This window comes from Callorhinus ursinus, unplaced genomic scaffold, assembly GCF_003265705.2.
Source record: "Callorhinus ursinus isolate GAN/ISIS: 27379988/994484 unplaced genomic scaffold, GSC_fseal_2.0 scaffold117, whole genome shotgun sequence".
Lineage (NCBI taxonomy): Eukaryota > Metazoa > Chordata > Mammalia > Carnivora > Otariidae > Callorhinus > Callorhinus ursinus.
The window spans coordinates 866,717-884,056 of record NW_027397179.1 but is presented as its reverse complement, the minus strand read 5'-3'; the positions used below and the strand labels follow the sequence as shown (position 1 = coordinate 884,056).

The following is a 17,340-nucleotide window of genomic DNA, read 5'->3' as shown; positions in this document are numbered from 1 at the left end:
AGTCGCCAGTGCGCAGCGGCCACTGGGGGGCAGCAGAGATCACCAGGCAAAGCCTCAGGGGTACTAACAGGGAGGGTTGGGTACCAGGACCTGAGACCAGAAGCGAAGGTGTAGGTTTTCTACACCATCACCTTTACTCTCATGTAAAATTCTGACTCGGGGTCTCTTATCTCTCTCCTGTGGAATTTGTCTCTGTCTCTAGCACCTGTCCATTGCTTCATGACGCTCCACCCAACCCCATTCCTGCCACACTGAGTCACTGTCAATCCTTGTTCAAGCACTGGGTCTGTCCCTGGCATGGAGTGCACCCTGGGGATACTGAGGCACAGCATCCACGAACTGTCCATGGAGCTTTTCCTCGGCAAAGAATCCTACAGCACCTCAATGATTCCCTAAAACTCCATGTGCACCTGGCAAGGGAGGAATTTTGTTCATATTCTGATGTTCAGCAACATAGACCAAGGGTAGGACACACACTGACCTATGATCCTCTCGTACCTAGAGAGTAAACATTCTATGATGGGTTCAGAAAATGCAGACAGACTCCACCTCACAGCTCTGCTGTGACCACACGTGCCCGGGAGCCAGGTCAGGACAGGGAGAGGGATAGAGTTTGGACCCGAGACTGTGGGAACACAGGGTGAATGTGAATTGCCTGGGCAGGAGGAACGGTTTGTAGGGGCTGCCCCTCCCATGTCTAAGTCCCTTGGAGCTGAGCCCATTTCTAAAACCGCAAGGGTCCACAGCAGCTGCCCCTGTGATCTGGCTGATTTGCATAACCAGCAGGTGTCTCCAGCAAGGGATAAGAGAGGCCTGGGAGGAAATCTGCCCAGCTTTGAGCCTCAGGGAGCAAAATCGAGGCACCTGCACCATGGCGTGGACCCCTCTCCTCCTCGGATTCTTGGCTCACTGCACAGGTGCTGAGCCCAGGCTCACAACCACCCCAGTCCCGGGTTCTGGGACAATCCTGCCCCGACTCTGAGTTCAACAGTGGACTGTAGGGGGTGGGGGGTGGAGGATGCTCAAGACCCTGCTGTGGGATGAGGGGTTGTTGAGGTGATACCCCCCCACCTGGCTCACCGGCTCCGTGTAATCCTTGAAGGGCTGTGCCTGCCCGGAGAAGGGGGGGGATGTTTCTCATTTGTTCAAAGGCTCCATCCACCAGGCAGTCCCAGGCGGCCCAGGAACGAAGATGGCAGCAGGGTGGGATCATGCCTAGAGAATCACTGGAACTTAAGCCAGGGGTGGGAGTGTCCGGGGGATGACACCCGGGCTGGAAGGCAACTCTCATCTTCTCTCTTGCAGGCTGCATGGCCTCCTATGTGCTGACTCAGCCCTCCTCGATGTCGGTGAACCTGGGACAGACGGCCAGCATCACCTGTGGGGGAGACAACATTGGAAGTAAAAGTGCTTACTGGTACCAGCAGAAGCCAGGCCAGGCCCCCGTGACGATTATCTATGCTGATAGCAAGAGGCCCTCAGGGATCCCTGACCGATTCTCAGGCTCCAACTCGGGGAACACGGCCACCCTGACCATCAGCGGGGCCCGGGCCGAGGACGAGGCTGACTATTACTGTCTGGCGTGGGACAGCAGTGCTAAAGCTCACGGTGACACAGGCAGTTGGGGAAGTGAGACACAAACCCTCCTACCCTGGCCTGACACTCTCACCAGCTGTCTGAGCAGCTGTAGGCCTGAGGGCCAGGCATCCTCTCTGGTCCCAGCTCCGACCCTCCAGGGTTAGGACACTCCAGCAGGTTCTTTGCCCTCTCGGGGCCTCTGTTTACCCTGCTGAGAAATGGCAGGTGGGGGTCTGTTTTGAGTCACAGAGGCTGTTGTCAGTGCCCTGTGGGTGCAGAGGTCCCCCTACTAGCTGAGCCTTGGGACTGCCTTGTCCCCTCTCCAGGCTTAGCGCCTCACTCAATTCTCTCAGGAGTGATCAGAAGAGTCAAGATACTGGAAGGAAAGGGCACAGCTCCTAGCTGCCCCCCAACTCATGGTGGTCCTGCTTGTTAGTTTATGTGATCACCCTGTGCTGAGACCCAGGACTTTTATGCATTAGAGAAGAGCCTCCTTGGGGGAGGGGGACAGGGCCTGCAGCAGAGCCCTCCAAAAGAATTGAGGTTCACACTCCCTGCTGCTTTGTAAGTAGACATGTAAAGTTTTCTCCCGAAGTTTGTAAAACGGTCTCAACGTTCCTCTATATATATAGAATGAAAGTGAGTATCATCATGATTGGATGCCCACTCTTTTATTTTTTTATTTTTTTAAGATTTTATTTATTTATTTGATAGAGAGAGACAAAGTGAGAGAAGGAACACAAGCAGAGGGAGTCGGAGAGGGAGAAGCAGGCTTCCCGCTGAACAGGGAGCCCAATGCGGAGCTCAATCCCAGGACTCTGGGATCATGACCTGAGCCGAAGGCAGACGCTTAACGACTGAGCCACCGAGACACCCCAACCCACTGTTTTTTATCTTTAAATTTTTTTATTGTTATGTTAATCACCATATATTACATCATTAGTTCTTGATGTAGTGTTCCATGATTCATTGTTTGTGCATAACACCCAGTGCTCCACGCAGAACGTGCCCTCCTTAATGCCCATCACCAGGCTAACCCATCCCCCCACCCCCCTCCCCTTTAGAACCCTCGGTTTGTTTTTCAGAGTCCATCGTCTCTCATGGTTCGTCTCCCCCTCCAATTTACTCCCCTTCATTCTTCCCCTCCTGCTATCTTCTTCTTTTTTTTTCTTAACATATATTGCATTATTTGTTTCAGAAGTACAGATCTGTGATTCAACAGTCTTGCACAATTCACAGCGCTCACCATAGCACATACCCTCCCCAATGTCTATCACCCGGCCACCCCATCCCTCCCAACCCCCACCACTCCAGCAACCCTCAGTTTGTTTCCTGAGATTAAGAATTCCTCATATCAGTGAGGTCATATGATATATATCTTTCTCTGATTGACTTATTTCACTTAGCATAACACCCTCCAGTTCCAACCACGTCATTGCAAATGGCAAGATTTCATTCCTTTTGATGGCTGCATAATATTCCATTGTATATATATCTACCACATCTTCTTTATCCATTCATCTGTCGATGGACGTCTTGGCTCTTTCCACAGTTTGGCTATTGTGGACGTTGCTGCTATAAACATTGGGGTGCACGTGCCCCTTCGGATCCCTACATTTGTATCTTTACCAACCCACTCTTTTTTAAAATTCTTCTCTAACATTTGGAAATTTTCCATCTTTCTTCTCTCATCTTGAACTTTGTTTTCACTCCACACCCCTCATTGAATTTGATCTGCTCATACACTTTTACACCTGAGTCTTTTATTCATTATCCTGCCATACATCTCTGTCCTAAAAATATACATTGTTTACATTCTAAAATTTAGTTTCATAGCCTGTGACCTTGAGCGTTAAATTATTTTCTGCCACACTGAGTTGGCATCTTAATTATTCATAGCAGTATGTGATCAAAACTACATAAACATATTAAAATTTACATAGATAATCATTAAATGGTGTTGATTTGTGGATCCATTGATGAATATAATGTCCTGCCAGAATGAAGCAAGGTCTTGCATCTATTCTGTTCTGGCTTTCATTTTTATATGAAACTCAAAGAAACCTTGACCTCATAAACAGAAGTTTTGTGATAGACTTTCGCTCACAAATCTGAGCTTCTTCCTAATTATGTGCCAAAAATCATTAGTGGTTAATGCTCAAAAATTATTTTTTTCAATGACCTATCAGCTGGCAGCTCTACCTCATATACTTTTAATTTTGCTGAAAGCAAAGAATTGGAAACCTCCTGCCTTTGAGAGGATTTGAACTGGTAGACAGTTTGATGCACCACCAGACCCTTTCTGGAATGAAGGGCTTATTGCCCCATCTGCTGGGAAAGGCACACACAGACAGCCCTGCCCTCATCTGTCAGCTCCCTTGATGAAGAGAGCCACCTGGAGCTGAGCCAAGGTCCTCCCCTGGGCAGCTGGCCTCTGAAAGCTGATCAGCGTGAGAGTCTGAAGACCCAGCCTCTCGGCCCACTTTGGGAAGCTGAGAAGGACCATCCCAACAGCAAAGCTCCACTATAGCTGATTCCTCCCTCCGCCCACCCTGCTCCACCCCTCCCCATCGCTTGCACATGGGTTGGTCCCAAACACTCTCCCTGTAAAGCTCCTGCAGTCTGGCTCCATCCCAGAATCAGCTGCACGGGGGGTGGGGGGGGTGGGAGTGTCACCCAGCCATTTGTCATCCACTTTCTCAGATTCATATCAGGGATATGCGCCAAGGAACTTGACTGGAAGTTACTAAGAGACCCCTTGTGCATGATAGAGTTTAAAAGATTGGGAAAAAATTAAAATATCTGTAATCATCGTGCATCTTCGCAAATACAATATTTTTTTTTGAGAAACATGCTTTCATCTTCTCATGTGCTTCAGGTATATTTTTCCTCCAAAACTTGGTGTTGCCGATTTGAACCATTCAATCCAGGGAGAAGCGCCACTGTGTAATCTAATTGGCAAAGCCAGTCCTCACTGTCAAAGATACTATTCAGATGTGCTTCTGTTAGTAACCGTCCGGCTCTATTTGTCAACAAAAGTAAACATCCGGGTGGGTATTTGGGAGAATATTATAAAATCAGTGAAAATCAAAGGATGTGTCTGGAGAGAAGGTCCAGCAATAAAATGATGTCGATATTATGTGATTATCTATCTTATAATAACTTTTTATAAACAAGATAGGTCGCTATAAAAACAGAGCTCCGCTATGCAAATGTCAACCCACTTGGTCAGTTGAGGCTGGAACCTCAGAGCGCTGGCCACTCCCACTCCAGAACCCCGCCCCCCGCCTAACTTCCCCGCCCCCAACAGGTTTCCCGGAGTTCCAGACACAGCCAGGACTAGTGGGAGCAGAGTAAGACACTGTCGTGGCGTGTAAAATTTAAGGGAGGAGCCCAAAACTCAGTAATCAAGATAAATAATATCTAATGCAATATTTTTTGAAATCGCAATGAATGCAGAATTCCATGATGAATAGAACATCAAAACTATAAGTCAGGTCAGGATCCTACCCTGCACTGGAGTGATTCAATTCACTCGCCTCCCCCCACCAGGTGGTGGTTCCAGGGGTGAGGTGGGCGCCAGGGAAGATGCAGAACCAGAGTCCAGCCTCTGCATCCTCCCACGTGCCCCCACTGCTGGAGCCTTTCCCTGGCCTCCCGCCAACCCCTCCAGAGCTCCAGCCTTTTCTGGGGTTTAGTCTCCTTCTACTGCTGGTCTCTGCTGCCCCCTATTGAACTGTCCTCTTGGCGCTGCACTACAGGCGGCCGGATTGGAAGCCTTAGAGGTTAAAGCACTGAAATGTTCCAAAGCACCCCCACCCCTCAGTTCCAGGCTGGCCCCACCTCGTGTGCAAAAAAAGGCGTCATCAACAAACCATGTTCTGGAGCCATGCCAGAGCCAGGCCTCTGCACAGAATGCTTGAACATCGATTTCCTCATCCTCAAACAAGCAAGACGATCTCAGCCCAGGCGGCAGCCAGCCCCGTCGCCTGCGGTCAGTCTGATTGCGTTACATACTATATTGCTGGGCTTTCCAACGGACCCCAACCCAAAGCACCTGTGCGGCCCATCCCTCCTGCCCCCCTGCCCAACAGAACCCAAACCTTGGCTCCCTTGCAAGCAAGGCATGAGCCTTCCAGGTGGACAGAGAGCTGCAATGCAGGGGACAAGCTCACTCCTAGATTCTCGCTCACCCTGCAGCCCACTCCCAGAGGGACCTTGGCCCCTGCATTTATTTTCTCTGGACTTTACTGTTTTCACCTGTAAAGCAAGCACACCTGCCCCCAGGACATGCCAACAGTTGCTCTAAAGCCCAAAGTCCGAGGGGCTAGCAGTGGATACCTGCTACATCCGGGGCTTGGCATTCACACGCTCTCATTCATCTTCATGACTGCCCTGCTGCAGAGGAACTGTGTCCATTTTACAGATGAGGAAACTGAGGCACAGAAGTGACCTAGGTCTGGAAGGTTTCAACATTCTTGAGCCTGCTGTTACTCTTTGAGTGAAGGATATAGAATCACTCTCTGCAGGGCCCTTGCCTGGCTGCGAAGCTGAAATGATCACAGGGGAAACAGCCAGGCTTGACCAAAGCCGCCAAGGAAGTGGAGTGTGCAAGGACCAGCCTGGGGGACTGGTCAGAAGAGAAGCCCTAGCTCCAGCCCCACCCCAAGGAATCAGGCCTTTGTGATTCCTGATCCACTAGGCAGTCAGCTGCTCCCTGTGGCCCCTTCAAGCCCCAGGGAGATGCTCGACAGATCTGGGACACTCTTGGGGAAGAGGGAAATAAGGCAGGTCAGGTATGCCCCACCCAGGGCCCCAGAGGCAGGGACTGTGGGCGGACTTCAGTGGGAGGAGGTGGAGCCCAGGATCGGACCACAGCAGGGCAGTTAGCAGATGTCATTCTGAGGGAGACCCCCAGGGGTAACAGCCATGGGCCCTGGAGAGGGCTGGGCACTGGGTGCAGGGACCAGAGAAGGTCCAGGCAGAAGACAGGGCCACGTGGGCCAGGCATACTGGGACAGCTGCTGCCAGCAAGAGGGACTGGGGGCCCCTCTCCAGGAAGTTCAAGCGGAGCTTCCACCCTGAGGGCAGATGAGGCCCAAGACTGGCCAAGTGCACTGTGAGGCCCCCCAGGGGGACAGAGCCCTGACCGAGGCAGTGCCGGCCCCTACTGCTACTAAGCCTAGCCATGGGTGCCCATGGCCCACTGTCCCCAACGCAGCACCACTGAGCAGAGCCCCAGCAGGAAGGAGCCTATCCAGCTTTCGAAGCCCATGAGACAGGTAAGGAGCCAAAAGAGTCATGGTGGGAATATGTGGAGCTCCCTGAGGTGGGAGCCAGGAGTGGGCATCTGAGGAGAAGAGCAGCAGTGACAGGAAGAGGGTGAAGGAAGAATCAGCCAGAGAGAAGGGGCGGGGGCAGACCCTGGCTGTATTTAAAGTGTTGATATTTGTCCTGTGTGGATTTTTTTTTGCATTGATTTTTAGCTTTTAATATGGTATGAAATATGATTTATCTTGATGACTGAATTATTAGCACCCCTTAAATTTTGCACTAGTACCACCCTTGTCTCACCCTTGTCCTCTGGGTAGGACAGAAACAGGGAGGCAGGAGCAGGTTGTGCCCACAGGCACTAACTGCTTTAGGGGCAGAACATCTCTCTCTGTAGCCCAAGTCAGATCCTGCTGTTATCCCCATCTTGCAGAGGAAGACAGAGGTTCAGAGAGGTAAGTTGACCTCCCCAAGGTCACACAGGCACAGTCTCAGAACTGTAAGAAGTCCGAGGCCTGAACACTGTGAACCCATCAGCGTGTCCTGTGTTGAAATAAAATGGTGCAACAGAAGAGGTGGTCTGCAAGGCAGTTAGAGAGGGGAGCAAGGTCTTGGCTGAGTCTCCCCCAAGGATGTCCACTCTGCAACTTAGTCATAAATACTTGCAGGGGCCAGCCTGGGGACCCAAAGAGGGTGGGCCTGAACCAAGGGGGTCATGTTCAGGCGCCGCAACAGATCAAACTGATCTGACGGATGCAAGGGCACAGAGGCGTGAGGCGGGCAATCGAGGCACTGGGAGCCGCCTGGGCGGAGAGGAGAGAAGTGCGCAGGCGCGGCAGAGCGCTCCCGGACCGGAGCCAGGGGAGAGAGCATGCGCGCCACGCTGCGCCGTTGTGTCTTAGGCGCTGCGTCCTTGATCTTGGGGTCCAGAGGAGTTGTTGAGGGATTTAAAAGCAGACTGTCAGGGTCGGATTCGTGTTTGGAAAACGGTTTTCCGATAGGAGACTGATATGAGGCCAGATTAGAGGACCAAGGATGGATAACGGCCAAAGCTTGCACCTTGGGGATGGGGAGGAAGGACCAAGAACCAAGATCTCTTCTAAAATTAGCAAGTACCAGAGTTTGACCAGGGAGGAATGGGCACTCTCATGGACTGTCTATAGAAGTCTAAAATGTATAACCATTTTAACAATATGCAGCAAGTCATTTTTTTAAAGTATACTTATTTATTTATTTATTTAAATTGTGTAATTCCACTTCTAGGAATTCATTGGGTGGTGGGGGGCGGGGGCAATAATCAAAGATGTAACCAAAGATTTACAAACAAGAATGGCTAGCTCAACATTATTAATGGTGCGAGAAAACGAAATAATCTAAATATCCAGCAGAAAGGGTGTGACCAAATACAGTATGGAACATCTATCATAAGGAATCTTATACAAGCCTCCAAAACTCTGTTTCTGAAATTGCGTTTTTAAAGTATGTGTGCATTTTCAAAAGCCTGTCCGAAAATATAGAAAAATGTCAGTGGTGTGTCTCTGGCTGATGGGATTTCACCTGATTTAAATTTTTGCTTTCTGATTTTCTATACTTTTGAAAATGTTCACAGGAAGATATATTTGGTTTTTATCTTCTAAAATAATTTTTAATATGAGTAACATGTACTTGTTGTAAAAAAAAAAAAAGATTAAGTAAAGAAGTATATTAAAGAAAAAAAATCTACATCTTACCCTAAAACCCATTCTCCAGCGATGGCCACTGTCAGGTTGGTCGATATACTTCCAATCCTTCTCCCATGTGTGTATGTCCCTGAAAACACACACACACACACACACACACACACACACACACATGCATATCTAGTCGATTTGGAGGGCTTTATTTTTCAAATAATGGAATCATACTCTGCATATTGTCCTGCAACTAGCTTTTTGAACAGTCTGTTACTGACATTTTCTATCTCAATCTGTATGGATCTCCCATGTTCTTATAATGGCTTTGTAAGACTTCAACATTTGGTTGAACCAGACTGTATGTAATCATTCCCCCATTAGTGGACATTTAGGTTGTTTCCATTTAAAAATATAAATTACAAGTGATGCTGTCATGGAAATACCCACATATGTGTGCATGTGTTATGTGTGTACTTGAAGCGCACTTAAATACCTACTTTGGATTAATGGCTAAAACTGGAATTTCTGGACCAGAGAGAATGTGCTTTCAAAATGTTCTTATATGGTACCCAAATGTCCTTCTGAAAGGCTGTCCCAGCTTATATTCACTGCAGTGAATGACGGTGCCCTTTCCTCTACATCCTTGCCAATACTGTGATACTGTTGAAGTTTTTTTTAATTTGCTCATCCCTGATGAGCATTAATGAGGATATGTTTGTTGTTTAATCGTTTATTTGATCATTGGTGAATGGTTTTTCCTTTCTTTCTTTTTTTTTTTTTTTTTTGTTTTTTTTTTTTTTGTGTATTTACCAGTTATATTTTTTTCTTTTTTTTTTTTTTTTTACTGATTTTATTTCTACTGTGAATTTACCAGTCATAATTTTGTCTATTTTTCCATTCGGTTCCTTGTATTTTCTTATGGATCTATAGAAACTCCTCATATATTTGGATATCAATCCCTGGTTAAGTGTATATGTTGTAAATATTATTTGGTGGTATTTCCTTTTCCTTTTATGACTATGGAATAAGATTTGACAGTGTCATTGATGGATGTGTCTTCAGGTTCCTTAGGTCAGTAAGATCTCCCAAATCATTCTACTTTCCCTTCAAAGGTAGTGGCTGTGGGTCTGAGCTGCTGGTCCTGGGACTCTCCCACCACAGCCTCCCCGAAACCTTCAATCTGCTTCCTGTTCCTACAAAGGACTTCTGGCGTCAGAAGTTGGACTTGGCAAAACCACCACCCAGAACAGTTGGCTACTATGCATCAAAGGACCCAGGTCAAGTGGACCCTTCTAGGTAGCATTAACTACCTGGATGTTCAATGACTCCATCCATCTGATGGGAAGGGTGCATCATGGCAGTATTTCCTCTCTGTCTTCCTTCTCCTGGGAGGGTGGGGAAGCACATGCCCATGAGGGGAGGGCCTTCATCTGCTCTGCTCTTTATTCTCTCCATGGTGCCTTTCATATCTAGGGAAAAGAAGAAATGTAAACTGTTCCCTATTGTTCCCCACTTTATAGAAGATTGTCTGCTCCCTCCATCCTCTCCTGCTGAATCATCACTGTGTGGTGACCTGGTAAACTCTGGGATCAAACGGATCACACCAGGGTTGTCCTCTGTGCACGATGGCAATGTGGCTGCACATATGGACATCAGTCCAGTGAGAGCCTCTTCAGGTGGCTCCCGGGTACACGCACATGACCCCAGGAGATCTCTAAGCTCCTGCTTTCTGATTGACAACATACTCTAGCTCATCTGTGCCTACCCACCCCGGGACCAAAATCAGTCACTGATGCCAGTTCTGGTTAGTGGGAGGTGGGATTGAAACTCTCTGAAAGAAGCAGAGCAGCAGTCACACACCAGACCCTCCCCAACATGAGACCAGACAGGGGATTGCCTGGGGCTGCTCCCAAGGTCACCGGGACACAGGCTAGCATGTCCTACAGGACCAGCCCAGATTTTACTTAGGACAGTCCCAAAGTAGGACATTCCCAGGAAGATAAAGGTGAGCCCTCTGGAGTGATGGCTGGGGACATAGGAAGTTTCCAATGGCACATAAACCCAGATCAACCTGCTTTTCCCTGCAAAAGAGGGTTTGGGAGGGAGGGGACATCCTCTGCCCTCACCTCATGGTGTCAACAAGGAACTGGGATTGTTTGAATATGCAGGGAAGGGATGTCCTATTCAATTCCATGGAACCTAACTCAAATTACACACAGGCCTTCCACAAACTATTTTAAATCCTGGGAGATAGCAGTACCAATAGCAGACCAGATACCAACTTCCTTTGGAAGAATTGCTTCCAAGGATCCTGTTGCAGAACACATGGGGTCATTGGTCCTGTCATCTGCTAGGGGTGGGGGATGTGTCCCGCCCCCCCACCACTGCTGAGCACACACCAGCCTGGAGCATTGCCCCCACTTCCTCCATCGCAGCTGCAGGTGGGGGGCTCGTGGGTGGGGCAGGGCCTCCCAGGGAGAATTTTTGTATGAGCCTGTATCACAGTGTTTGGTATTCGGCGGAGGGACCCAGCTGACCGTCCTAGGTGAGTCCCATCTTCTCCCTCCTTCCCTGCTCTCCCAGAGGTTTGGGCAATTTTCCGCTATTTTTTTTTTCTTTTCGTGTCTTGTCTCAGCCTTTGTCATGCTTTCACCCGGGATCCCAGCCTCTGGGACCCTGACCTCCTCCCCTCCCTGTAAGACTTTCCTGCTTACTTCTTTGGTCATCGCCACCCCCTCACCTACAACTTGAGAGGCAAACAATCGTTGGAATGACCTAGAAACTCCTCTATCTCTCTGCCAGGGTCGTGCTGGGTCCTAGATATGCTCTGCTCTGTCCTCTCCTCTCTGGCCTCCTGTTCTTCCATCCTTGTGTCTGGGAGGCACTTGGGTCCCCCATCAAAAAGGGAAGAGAGAATAAGGACCACTGGGGGGATGACCATTTGGCACCTTTAGAGGGACCCAGAACCCTCAGGTCCAAGGCTGGGGACACACAGGTCAGAGGTTCTGATAAGTTCCGCAGAGCTGTGAGACACGGGATCCATGGCCAGGAATGTTACAGGTGTTCAGGGCCTCACCTGGGCCTCCAGGGGCTACAATACAGAGCCCTGAACTGGCCTGGGGACTCAAGGAAGCCTGCAAGAGGGAGGACAGTGCAGAGAAGAGAAGGTGCTAGAGAAAGTATCACGCAATGATGGGATGTAACAAGGTAAACTCCTGAGTCTCTGTAAGACATATATCCTGCCACCAAGAAAGGCAGAATCTATGACATGAAGGCTCTAATGATGAGACCAATTTGGAGAAGATGGAGGGCAAGGCTGCCAAAAGACTTTGAAATACAGAGGCATTAGGACAGGCAGACAGGCTCTGTATGGTCAGCAAAGCTCCCACCCCATCCAGGATAGCCCAGGAGAGACAGATCTGAGTAAAAACAGACCCCTTAGGGCAAAGACCCTAACACCCTGAGCACAGAAGTGTTGGGCCAGAAATGTCCTCAGGATTACATAACAGGAAGTCACAGAGCTCACATCAACTCCTGGGGGACAGAGAGACAGACATAGAGCCCCATGCAGACACTGTGGGAAAGACAGAGAATGTAGGAACATGAGTGAGAGTTGGAGATCTGTGTAGGGCAAAGGTTCCAAGAGAGTCTCAGGATGGGTGGTAGCAGGTGTCCAACTCAAAGTTTCGAAACAAGGATGGGAGGTTGAGGAATAATTGATCCCACTCTCCCTGGCATGTACCTGCAACACAGAGTTAGAAACGGGGGCACTGATTGGATGCTCAGGAAACTATACCCACACAAAGGCTGATATCAAGGAACCCCATGATGGATTACCTACGTTCCATCTGACCTGCTTCCCTCCTCTGCCTCACAGGTGGGCAGAAGTCTCCTCACTCAGTCACACTCTTCCCGCCCTCCTCTGAGGAACTCCGCGCCAACAAGTCCACCCTGGTGTGCCTCATCAGTGACTTCTACCCCAGCGGCGTGACGGTGGCCTGGAAGGCAAACGGCGGCCCCATCACCCAGGGCGTGGAGACCACCAAGCCCTCCAAACAGAGCAACAACAAGTACGCGGCCAGCAGCTACCTGAGCCTGTCGCCTGACAAGTGGAAATCATACAGCAGCGTCAGCTGCCTGGTCACGCACGAGGGGAGCACCGTGGAGAAGAAGGTGGTCCCCGCAGAGTGCTCTTAGGTCCCCGACACCCTCCCCCACCCAAGGGGGCCTGGAGCCACAGGACCTCCAGGAGGACCTGCCCTCCCACCAGGGTCACCCCGGCCCTTCTTGCTGCACCCGCTCGACACTCAATAAAATGTCCTTTATTCAATCAGAAATCGTGCTCTCTGCTCATTGCGCTTCTAACACTTTGCGGCCTAAACCCAACCATCTTTGGGGGTGATCATCAAGCTTTTGCTTTCGGGGGGAATCAGTCTGAAGAAGGCATCCTCATGATTTTGGGAGGGGTAGACCTCCCAGATTCTCACCCACGATGGCCAGATAGTATTCCAGAACACAATATCCCAACGGGAGAAAAGAGATTAAAGACCATCCTTCACAATGGCTCTATGCTCTTCAATTTTTTTTTAAAGATTTCTTTATTTATTTGACAGAGACAGAGACAGCGAGAGCAGGAACACAAGCAGGGACAGAGGGAGAGGGAGAGAAGCAGGCCTCCCGCCGAGGAGGGAGCCCCATGTGGGACTCGATCCCAGGACCCTGGGATTATGGCCTGAGCCAAAGGCAGACACTGAACGACTGAGCCACCCAGGCGCCCTCTATGCTCTTTTCTTTCTTTGCACCATGCCCATTGCCATGCGCAGCTGCCCTCGCTGACCTTGGCTCCCCATGGTGTGCAGATAACTTCGGAGTGCCTCTCAGAATCTGGAAATAGCCCCTCTCATGAAATGTTCACTCCCCTATCGCTAGAGGCTCCGGTCTCAGTGCCATGATTTCCCTGAATTCCTATCCCATGTGGACCTGCCCCACCATCACACCCTAGAACACCCTCCCTTCCTTAGGAGAACCCCCTCCCCTGTTTCCCCAGGAACACTGTTGTATTCCCCTCACAGACTCTCCCGGGTACACTCACGACAGGACCTTCAGCCAGGACACGGGGCACTCCCACTCCCAATCCCACTCGCGGCCCCTCCTCCCACATTGTCTCTCGGCTCCCACTTATATTTATGTTTTCTGGGAGACAGACATCAGCTATGCTCTCTAGGACTCCTCCAAGGCCAAGCCAAACTGTGAGCCCAACACTCCTACTTGGGTGACCCACCTAGGACCTCTAGGTTAAAAATCCAGGGTCAGATTGTGGAAATGGGCTGCCACAAGGTCTCTCCAATGACTCCACGATTTAGGAGCCAAGTATGGTAGCTGAGCTAGAACACCAATGCACATACACGGGGACGAATGAACACAAACACCCATGCACACACATGATCATCGCAAAGGCACTGGCATCTTTCCAAACACTGCAATGGTGGGCATGTCTGGGGAAAGATCAGGAAAAGCCAGAGTACAGGGACGACTCAGGAACCCCAAGTGGGACCTGGGCAAAGAACACCCAGTCGCCACAGTGCCCACCAGACCCAGCCTGTGGCAGAGAGAAGGGCAGGGAGATTGCAGTCAAGGATGGAGAGAGACAAGAGACATGATGAGCTCCTGGGTTGGGAAGGCGGGGGGAAGGATCTGGACCGGAAGAGGCAGGCAGACTGGGGAGGACAGCAGCAGGGCCGACCAAGCGTGCCGCTGTGTCACAGAAAGAAGGTGGCCAGGCCTGCGTGTCCCCTGCGTGAGCTCTGCGGGTGACGTCCCCAGGTCAGGATGCAGGCCGAGTTCCTGGGGGCCAGGGCCCCCTCTCCACAAGAAGGTCCAGTGCCGGGGTTCAGTACGTGTCCTGCGTGCTAGGCGTGATTGCTGAACATGGGCCTGTGTGATCCTGAGTCAGTTCCGGTGGCCAGCACAGACTCCCACACTGGAGTTCCGGGTCAAATTGCTAGAGGCCCTGACCGCCTCCCCACCCACCAGGGGCCCGCCAGGTCTATCCAGCTGACATTGAGCCCACACACCCCTACAGGGTGACGTCTGACCTCCCCCAGCTCAGGTCGGGGACTAAACACTGACCATCCACTATAGCTTCTGGAAGATCCAGCCAAAGGCAGGGATTCAGGAGCTCAGGGCCCTCTGGAGGGATCTGAGTGCTCGGGGGGGAAACATGTTTCTCCACCCACCCACTTCCCATTCCTGACCCCAAATCTGCATGGCGTCTTGTGCTGAGGATGTGGTGGCACCCAGGACCCTCTCCACGACTCCCAGTCTGCAGAGGGGTGCCGGCTCCATCAACTCTGAGTGAAACAGGCCTGCTCCCCCCTTCCACAAAGACACCCTGACACATAGCTCCTCCCTAAGGATGGAGGTAGCTGGGAACCAATGCCATAGCCAGACCGTCCTCCAGCCCCTCGCCATGACTGAGGACAGATGGACTCTGAATTCTCCATGGACATGAAATCCCAGGTCCCCAGGTGCCAGCAGCCACCACCACCACCCCCCCACCCGCCGCCCATCTGCCGGGCCAGCACCCGTGACAAGGAGGCTGCACTGGGGGCCTCTCGAGCAGCTGCAGGTGGGCCTGGGTCAAGGCTGGAGGGGCTCACAGAGGGTTTGTGTTCGAGGCTGTGTCACAGTGTGCTGTGTTCGGCGGCGGGACCCAGCTGACCGTCCTCGGTGAGTCTCCCCCTTGCCCTCCTCTTTGGGATCCAGGGTACAGTTTGGGGAAAGCTTCTCTCCTTTCAGTGCGGACTAGGGCTCGGTCTGAAGGTCAGCGGGGTCTGTACGTTTTGCCTTCCTTGTCCGTCCCTCATGCCTCCACTGGTCCCATCTTGTCAGATGCCTGTTCCGAGCTGCTGGGGACCGGCCCCCAAACCCTCCCCGATCGACACTCGGGCCTCGTTGTGGGTCCACCTCTCTCCCCATGGGAACCTTGTCCTCTGGACTCGGGGATCCTGGGCTCCCCCCTCAGGGTCTATTGGCTTCAAGAGTCTGGGGGGAACTGACGGGTGACGGACAAGGCCAAGGGAGGCTCAGCCTGCCAGCAGGGCCATAGCAGGAGGGGAGGATGCTGGGGACCACTCAGGCGCTGGCACCTGGCTCTGGGGATCACAGCCAGAGGGCTGCCTGGAACACAGTGAGGAGAGCCCTGGTCTGGGGACCAGGAGGCAAGGACGGAGCAACAAGACAAGGGGTCAAGGACGAAGCGAGGGCTTCGGAGGAGAGGGGGCCCAGGGTGCTGGGAACACCCACCTCCACGAGGACGGTCAGGCACCAAGAACGGGACAGGTCCCAGGACACTCAGGCAGCAGAGGTCTACCCCTTCCCCTCCCACCACGGCTGGAAATTCCCTTGAGCACGTACTGGGCTTCTCGCTCCCTGAGAGGGACAGGCGACAGGGAAGGTGCCTACCCGGCACTCAGATGCTAGGACACACAGACCCCCTGGCATAACTTCCCATAACAGGGAGACCCCTTAGGGCAGACACAGCACCAGCCTCAGACCTGGACATTCACCTTGCACGGGACCCCTCATCTGCTGCACTCCCTGGAACCCGGCCCCAGGGGCTCAGAGCCCCGCCCCACCCAGCATCCCTAGTCGGGGTGGGGATCCCTGGCGATGTGGGCAGGCTGCTGGAAGGAGTGAGGCGGTCTGGGGGCAGGACCACTACTTTTCACACGGCAAGAGAGCCCTGAAACCAGGGACGGACCAGATCTAGGAAATCCCGGGTAATCCAACTGGGGGACATCACCCTGAGAATGAGGTCCAAGGACGGGCAGATTCATCAGGCAAGCAGGGTCTCAGGGCCCGTAGAGCTAGATCGGGGCGTGGACTGAGTGATTTCGAAGGTTATGTGACCTGAGGAGAGATTGAATCCGTGGAGGGGCCCAGAAACTGGAGGCTCTGGCACTCAGATTCTCCCCACAGAAGGGAAGTGACCCAACCCATGGCTGACCTGACCTCAGGGCAGCAAGGGCCACCTGAGGCCCAAGCCAGGGACATGGCACAGCCGTGCCCCTCCATCAGGACTGAGGTAGGAGCTGACAGAGTAATCCTCTGACCTTGACCTGCCGCCCCTCCCTCCCCACAGGTCAGCCCAAGTCCGCGCCCTCGGTGGCGCTCTTCCCGCCCTCCTCTGAGGAACTCCGCGCCAACAAGGCCACCCTGGTGTGCCTCATCAGTGACTTCTACCCCAGCGGCGTGACGGTGGCCTGGAAGGCAAACGGCAGCCCCGTCAACCAGGGCGTGGAGACCACCAAGCCCTCCAAACAGAGCAACAACAAGTACGCGGCCAGCAGCTACCTGAGCCTGTCGCCTGACAAGTGGAAATCATACAGCAGCGTCAGCTGCCTGGTCACGCACGAGGGGAGCACCGTGGAGAAGAAGGTGGTCCCCGCAGAGTGCTCTTAGGTCCCCGACACCCTCCCCCACCCAAGGGGGCCTGGAGCCACAGGACCTCCAGGAGGATCTGCCCTCCCACCAGGGTCACCCCGGCCCTTCTTGCTGCACCCGCTCGACACTCAATAAAATGTCCTTTATTCAATCAGAAATCGTGCTCTCTGCTCATTGCGCTTCTAACACTTTGCGGCCTAAACCCAACCGTCTTTGGGGGTGATCATCAATCTTTTGCCTTTGGGGGAAAGGAGTCTGCAAAAGGTATCCTCATAGTTTTGGGAGGGCTAGTTTTACTCTCAACCACGAAGGCCATAGAATATTCCAGAATAGGAGATCTGAACAACAGAACCAAGATAGACCATCCTCCCGA

The 17,340-nt window shown here is 51.9% G+C and overlaps 1 protein-coding gene and 1 gene segment (V, D, J or C); both read left to right on the top strand.

The window, feature by feature from the left end:
* Nucleotides 1-767: 767 nt before the first annotated feature.
* Nucleotides 768-17,125, top strand: LOC112812464 (immunoglobulin lambda-1 light chain-like). Its single transcript, XM_073889763.1, has 5 exons — nucleotides 768-917; nucleotides 1,306-1,593; nucleotides 11,885-11,889; nucleotides 15,212-15,251; nucleotides 16,666-17,125. The coding sequence occupies exons 1-5, from the start codon at nucleotides 872-874 to the stop codon at nucleotides 16,983-16,985; spliced, it is 699 nt and encodes a 232-aa protein (XP_073745864.1). The 5' UTR covers nucleotides 768-871; the 3' UTR covers nucleotides 16,986-17,125.
* Nucleotides 6,481-12,859, top strand: LOC112812466 (immunoglobulin lambda constant 7-like). The segment is given in 3 exon segments: nucleotides 6,481-6,860; nucleotides 9,635-9,818; nucleotides 12,400-12,859. Coding segments are annotated over 3 exon segments (588 nt in total).
* Nucleotides 17,126-17,340: the final 215 nt, after the last annotated feature.